The sequence below is a fragment of the Peromyscus californicus genome, unplaced genomic scaffold, assembly GCF_007827085.1.
Source record: "Peromyscus californicus insignis strain IS unplaced genomic scaffold, ASM782708v3 Scaffold_7__1_contigs__length_154581171, whole genome shotgun sequence".
NCBI lineage: Eukaryota > Metazoa > Chordata > Mammalia > Rodentia > Cricetidae > Peromyscus > Peromyscus californicus.
The window spans coordinates 16,630,735-16,638,369 of NW_026294595.1; the positions used below are offsets into that span (position 1 = coordinate 16,630,735).

At 38.8% G+C, this 7,635-nt stretch overlaps 1 protein-coding gene across 1 annotated transcript; it reads right to left on the reverse strand.

Annotated features, from left to right (window-relative positions):
* Window positions 1-4,933: 4,933 nt before the first annotated feature.
* LOC128100393 (ATP synthase F(0) complex subunit C2, mitochondrial-like) lies at window positions 4,934-5,362 on the reverse strand. The gene has a single exon (XM_052722506.1). It carries the CDS (start codon window positions 5,360-5,362, stop codon window positions 4,934-4,936), a length of 429 nt encoding a protein of 142 aa, XP_052578466.1.
* Between the last annotated feature and the right edge of the window lie 2,273 nt (window positions 5,363-7,635).

The following is a 7,635-nucleotide window of genomic DNA, read 5'->3' on the forward strand; positions in this document are numbered from 1 at the left end:
GATAATTTGATCAAATGACCATTTAGACAAATAACATTAGTAAGTTATTCCCCTAGGGCCTATGATTTTCCAATCCAAGGGTTTTGAGCATGGTTTATAGTACCAGAGAGAGAATCCCTCCCATGAAGCAGGCCTTACATCCAATCAAGTGAGCAGTTAGTTACCCCCATAAACAGTCTGCCACTATTGCACCAATGGACACATCTTAGCAAACAGATCTGTGTATTGTAGTATGCAGGGTCCAGCAATGTTAAGACCACTGATGCCTTTTCCCACCTTGTAGCTTACATAGCACACACACACACACACACACACACACACATTATCATCATCATCTATCTGTTTGTCTATCTATCATTTATCTTTATATACTCTCTATATATACATATATGGAGAGAAGGGGCTTGGGTAGAAAGTATATGATATGAAAAAATGAGGAGGAAAATATTGAAAGCTACGGTTTAAGTGTGTATGGAGACAGGCAGGCAGGGGAAAGGAGGCATAGAAGTTGAGTTAATCAAAACTAAGAACATTTAAAGAAGGCTTATGTTTATTTTGCATGAACCTTAAGTATTTCCTAACCACTGTGTATCCTCTGGTAGAGAATTGTCTCTCTGTGTTACTGTAGCTATTGTGATGGTGCTGGTTTCATTTTTCTTTGTTTTGAGGCAAGTGACTAACAAGAAAATATCTTAAACAAATCCACTGCTTTTGCTGTTGGGCCATCTAATATGTAAGTCAGTTCACCAGAGGAAAGCCTACTCACAGAAGACTGTATACTCACTAATCACCCCCAGGCCAAATTCATACCACTCTTACGTACTTATGTGAATGTCAAACTTTGCTTATGATACACAACAGAGCGGGCATTATTCTGAGCCATCAAAGTCCAATCTGATACACTATTTGAGGAGTCTGTCTTTACTTGTGTCTGTCAATGAAATCTCACAGCTGTTAGAGAGCAAAGTTCAGTGGCAGGACACTTACCTAGCATGTTCAAGGTCCTTGTTGGTTGCCAGCACAATGACAACAAAAACATGCTAAAATCTTTGTAAAAGCTGTAATAGCTTTGCTTGTAAAATTAAATATTTATGTAAAATACCTTTAGTAGTTGAGAGTGTTAAAGAACTAAGCAAATAATTAAAACATTATAATACTGGCCATCTTGAAGCTCAAAGTTATGTATTTTGTGTTAGTGTCTGCTAGAACATGTCTGGATGGACAATGTTTTTTGATAGTTCTTATTTTACCATTATTCATTTCACAGTCATTTTTTAAACAATTACTATTGCTAGACACTATGGCAGTAGTTTAGTATATAGATAAGTACAAGACTGGGGAGACAGGTTTTACATGTAGTATTATTGTGAAAAATTTAATAAACTAGTATAATGTGGTTATAGAAAATGTTAAGACAGATGATATAGGAGGTCTAAGTAGATGGGGAGAAGAGCCAGTGAAGGCTACTTCAAGAAGGAGCTGAGTCCTCAAAATACTAGTAGAAGTTAATCAGGTAAAAATTAAAAGTGAGAAAGTCAAACAAACACTGGCAGAGCAGAATATTATGAAAATTTTCAGTTGGCCAATAAAACTGTCCCAATAGGGCAGATGCCTAGGTAGTGTGAATGGGAACTCCTAGAAGGAACTTGTATCTGCAAAGATTGATTAACTGATTATAACTTCAGAATTGTTGGAAGATTAGAATGTTGCAGGTCCAGAGGATAATAACTTTATCTTGGGCTAGTTTTAGCCATTGGAATGGCCATTCCTTGTTCACTTCTGTGGAACTACTAGAATCCTGTGATTAATAGATGAAAACCTTTGGAGTCTATTAACTTAGCAGACCCACTGGCTTCCACCAACCCCAAAGCTAAGAATGTCATTAGAGAACATCTTGAACTAGAGAAAAGCCTCCCTCCCTATCTTGCTATAACTGCACACCTGGTGTACCAACCAATGCATTTTAAACTCTCCTTGATTCATGACTTTCTTTGTTCTGTAAAACTATAAAACTCCATGAAACCACTTCCATGTTCAAACATGGAATTGGGTAACCAAAATCTGTGTTACCTGGCTCAGGATCCTCAAAATGACTCCAGAATGAACGATCTCTTACTCCTTTTAAGATCAGACCTGTTTTGTGTTGAGAATACTTATGTAAAAACAATAAACTCAGTTTAAAACCAAACTGGAAATAAGACTATTGAAGTTTTACTTTTCATCGTAAAAGTACACATTTTTAATATGAAAACTATAGAAAATCTTTGCAAGAGTGGAAGCTTTGTTTTCATAACAATCCTATTGGCAAGTGTGTGGAGGATAAATTATAATGAGGTTTTTAAAGGCAGGAGTAAAAAGGGAGTTCCTGTGTCTACCAGGCACCGGTCTAGACTGGAACAGTCACTATGAACAAAGATGTCTGCAATCCTGGTACTTAGAAGATCAAGGCATGCCGGGCGGTGGTTTGTGCACACCTTTAATCCCAGCACTCGGGAGGCAGAGGCAGGCAAATCTCTGTGAGTTCGAGGCCAGCCTGGGCTATAGAGTGAGTTCCAGGAAAGGTGCCAAGCTACACAGAGAAACCCTGTCTCGAAAAACAAACAAACAAACAAACAAACAAACAAAAAAGATCAAGGCATAAGATTCATGATCTGAAATGAGCTCTTTGTGCTATTCAGAAACCATGCTACAAATCCAATCACTCTTTCACTCCCCTAACTTCTACTGTATCACTTTTCTGTTTCTCTCAAATTGCCACTTCATCTCCAACATAACAGTTAACTGATCTTTCTTTGTATTTTATTGAGAAAATAAAAGCAACTGAAAGGGATCCTCCAAATCAAGCCTTCACCCTACTTATAGTCAATGTCGGTGTCTATTTTCAAATCTCCTACTTACTCCAGAGGTAATTCACTGGGTTCATACCTATAGTGAGGCCCTCCCCATGGTACTAAGTGCCATTCCTCTTACCTACTCAACCAATTGTCCCCACAACTTACTGACATATTGCTCTCTTACTATGGTTTATTTCCATTAACATATAAGCATACTGATTTTCCCCCTATATTGAAAATTCTTCTCTAGCTTTAACCTGTCCACAGGGCCTAAAGATATAGGTGGCTTAGCTGTGCTTTCCCAGCATGACTTTCAACCCACTCTTATCACCATGTGGCTACATGCTAGGGACCATGGCCATCTCCCAAACTCTCATCCTCTCCTTGGTATTCACCAGATCAGACATAATTCCCAACTCTGGTACAGTTATGACTGCTCACACCAGATCTATCTTCCAGGCCACACCTATCCATACACCATATTCTCCAGACCATCTTGATGAGTTCACTTGACCTTACCTTGTCTTCAACCTCCACAATTTCCCTTACCCTTGTTCCCACAAACAGAGAGAGCCCTGGAACAGATTGGTGCCATGCAACTGTGCCTTTCACAACCTCCAAGTTCAGGCTCCTTCTGTTTCCATATCAGAAATACAAACAATGAAAGAAGTCATTATACTCAGGTTTCATCACACAAACATCATGAAGGTCAAAATAGCATATGTTCTCCAACCCTCCAAGACCACCAGTTCTATAGTAATGTTCTCCAATGATTATTATTTAGATCAGCATCAGAACACAGAATCTAAAACAATAAACGTACACTTATCAGTTAATTCAAGAAGTTTAAAGAATACAAAACAGGTCAATGAACATAAAGAGAATGAATTTAAATAGAACAAATGCCTGAGTGATGTCCAAGAAAATACAAACATAAAGCTGAATGAAATGATTAAGACAGTCCAGGATTTGAAAACCAAATTCAAAAAAGAGATAGAGACATTGAAGAGAACTGAAACTGAAATTAAGATGAAATTGAATAACTCAATAATCCAACTAGAAATTCAAAGGAAGTGTAAAGGGTCAAATAGAACATAGAATACCAAGTCTCACAAATAAAGTCTTGGAATTAAACGATACAAGCAAAGGATGGGGAAAAATTCAAGACAGAAACATGTAGGAATTATGCAAAACCATGAAAGACAAACATTACTGAGTTATCAGCATAGAGGAAGGCTAAGAATCACAGGTTAATGACAAACACCAGTTCTACAAAAAACAGCATTAAAAAAATCCTTACCCAAATGAAGGAAAGACATACCTATACAGAAACAAGAAACACACAGAATACCATAAATGGGACAAGAAATTCCCCAAGGCACATCATTGTCAAAAGACTAAATATACTGAATAAAGTAAAAATATTGAGATCTGCGAGAGAAAGTAGAAGTCACATGTAAAGAAAAACCCATTAGAATAACAGATGATTTCTTAATTGAAACCCTGAAACCCAGAAGTTCCTGAAGCAATGAATACAAATTTTAAGAGGCCAAAGACATCAACCTAGACTACAATTCCCAGCATTACCATCTGCTGCAAGTAAAGGAGAAATGACAACAACAAGACAAAAAAAAAAAAAACAAAACAAAAAAAAAACCAGACTTCGTGTGCTCTGGGTTGGCTAAAAGGATTCACATTCCTACAGAGAATTCTGATAGGGAGACTTCAGACTAAAGAGAGGAATAAGCACAGTCAAGAGAATGTAGAAGGAAAATAAATGAAGGTATAATTACTAAAACACAAAGTCCAACTAAGAGCACAAACAACTATAACAACAAAACACAAAATTATTGTAATCAACAACTTAAACTAACTGAGAACAAGGAGATTAAAACACTAATAGAAAACTTTTCCAATATGAGAAGCCCAGGTTCACATGGATTCACAGAAAAATTTTGTCAAATTTTCAAGACTTAAATTATTTTTAAAAAAAGAAAGAAAAGAAAAAGTATTCTCAGATTTGTTCTATGAAGCCAGTATTATTTCAATACCAAAACCCAGAAAAGGACAGAAGAAAAAAAAAAAAAAAAAAAACCCTACTACAGACCAACATCCCTGATGAACCAAGTTGCATGAAAACCTAGATGAAAGAGCTCCATGGCCTCCGAGAGGACAAGGCCTAGAGTCATGTAGGAGAAGAACTGTTGCTTCAGAGAAGGGTTTCTGGTGTAGACAATGACGAGGCTCCCCCAAACAGTCCTAATCCCAGCCCCAGAGCCAGTCACCCCCACTGTACGAGCAACCCTAATGATCTTGGCAGCTGTGCTGATGCCCCTTGAAATGGTTTGGAAGTTGCAGCTAGGGATGAGTGAGGTCAAAAGACTAGTGATTGTCAAGCTACCGAGGCCTTTATCTGTCAACTTCTCCGATTGGTTCAAATCTACTGTGGACAGCAGCCAACTCAGCAGCTGAGAGGTGCTCCTCCTGATCAAGGAGCGGTTAGAGACCAACTTGGAGCAGACACACATTTTCAGGGGTGAGGGACCAAGACAGGAGAGCTGCTCCCAGGGTAGAGAAGACTGTGTGAAAACCAACTTTTCATTACAGTGCTTAAAATCATAGAACTATGTCAATTGACACTAACTATGGCAAGTTCAAATTGTGACAAATATTTTATGCATTGCCACATGCTGGCTGAGCACAGTCCTGTGAATGGTGGAAAACATTTAGCTTTGTCTTTTTGACTTGATACAAGAATTTGAAAACAGATTTCAAGAGTTCTGAAAAAAATCAACCATACACAGTAAAAGTGTGATTCTGTTTTCAGTTAACATGAAAGTGTTATCTACTAATTTCCAAGTGGCATTCCTAGTTTAGCTCCTTTTTTTGTTTCCTCTCATTCATCTTGGTTGACTCCTTAATCTGAATGCTCAGTCTGCTTACAAGTCTCCCCTTATCCATCTCAGGTTTGTGCTGTGCCAGAGGCATTTTAATTGATCAATGAACCTGTGTGCTGATAATCAGTGAGTATTTTTTTTTTTTGTCTTTGATAACAGAAGTGAATAGAAAGTACCACACTAATAGCTACTACGATAGAGGAAGGGAACTACGTGTGATCTCCAGGTATCTGTTACTACTTGTGCTTACACGAGATGGCACACCCTTAAGGACTCAGTCAGTAGAGTTTGTATTCTTCAGACACGGCCCCATGGATCTATTGAAACTGCCTCTACTCAGCACTAATGTGACTCTTTGAATATTTTTATGCCTTATCATTGCAGAGGCCTTGGAGTCTGCACAGAAAACACCCAGACACCAAATTCTCAGCGTAAAGGAGATTTATTTATCACCCCTTGTGGGTTGGGGGTGTGGGGAAGCAAGGAGGAGCTGCCTTTGGATTGGGCAAAGACAGCAGCATGTGGCTCTGCAGAAGTGGGTTCTAAGGAGGAAAAGGGGGTGGGTTGTGTGAGGATAAGCTGGTAATTCCTGATTGGGCCTGTTAGTCAGTGTAGCCAAATAATGAATTTTGGTGATTGAACCTTGGTGTTCAGCCTCAGGAATGAGTTAGGCATAAGGAAGTGGCCCAATAAGGGAATAGACACGGGTGGCTATCTTTAGGGAAGTATTCTAATGGTTTGGCAAGGGAGAGGGAATGAGAAGAGAGCAAGGCCTGCTGGCACAATGTTTACCCTGCCTTAGCCTATTTGAGAGCCCTTTAATCATCTTTCTTAATTTAAAGTGGCAACTTAAGATAACCTTGTTTATCTACTATCAACTGTGGTGCTGAAAGACACATCTAGCGATCTCTTGCCTTTTGAAATGTTAATTTCTCAATAGGAAGAATTTTCACCTGCTCTCAGTTAAAGATACCTGTAGTGGGTGGCTGTTTGAGCCATGCCCTGAAGCACCACCCCTAGTGAGGCAGCTGCTGTTATGTCTGCCTATGACCTTGGGGTACCAGCCTCTGGGGCGTGGCCACTGGGACCTTTAAGACCTGGGAAGCACATACGCTGGCCCCTCTTGGTTACCTCGTGGTTCTGGATGCTGAGATCTTGGACCAAGCCGTTCAGCGTGGGACATAGTTCAGCTTTCCTGGACCCCCAAATAAATTCCTTTGATCGTTAAGTAGACTCCATGGATTTCTCCCATTAGATACCTACAGACAATATCTGAAGTTTCCTTAGTTTTGTTTAAGACATGTTGCCTTTCACACAATTTCTCTTTGTCCTTATCAGGCATTGCCCTTTTATTCTGTAGACAAAGGTGAACTTCTAAGTGCTAATTTGTGATCAAGATGCAAGAAAGTTTCTTTAAATTTAAAGCTTTTTAAATTTTTCTTGGAGTTACCACTACAAATAAGAAAAACTATTGCTGGTGGGATTTTTAATAACTTCTCTGCATCCTTCCATCTTCATTCACTTTATCATCCTCTTTCCCTCAGAGTTGTGCCCCAAGTCTGAAATAAATGAGGTAAAACAATAAATTATATTAAAATGCTACATAAATAGAAGAAACAACAACTTTTCAATGTGGATTTCCTGAAAACCCAGTCAATGCAATAAGCAAATAATTTGACTGTCCTTTCCTTTGATCCAGTGGTCCAGTGGGATCAGTGCTCCAGGTCTCCCTCATGAACAGTTTTTTTTATATCTCTGACCAGCATTTAGGAGAGTACACAGACTGATGGAAGACATTGCTGGTGGTCTTAAAATTGTTTTGAAAGTGTAATCAATGAAGAGGTTTATGAGAAATCAACACAAAGCCATGAATCCAATGTATCTTTGAAATGGAAAGCAGGGAG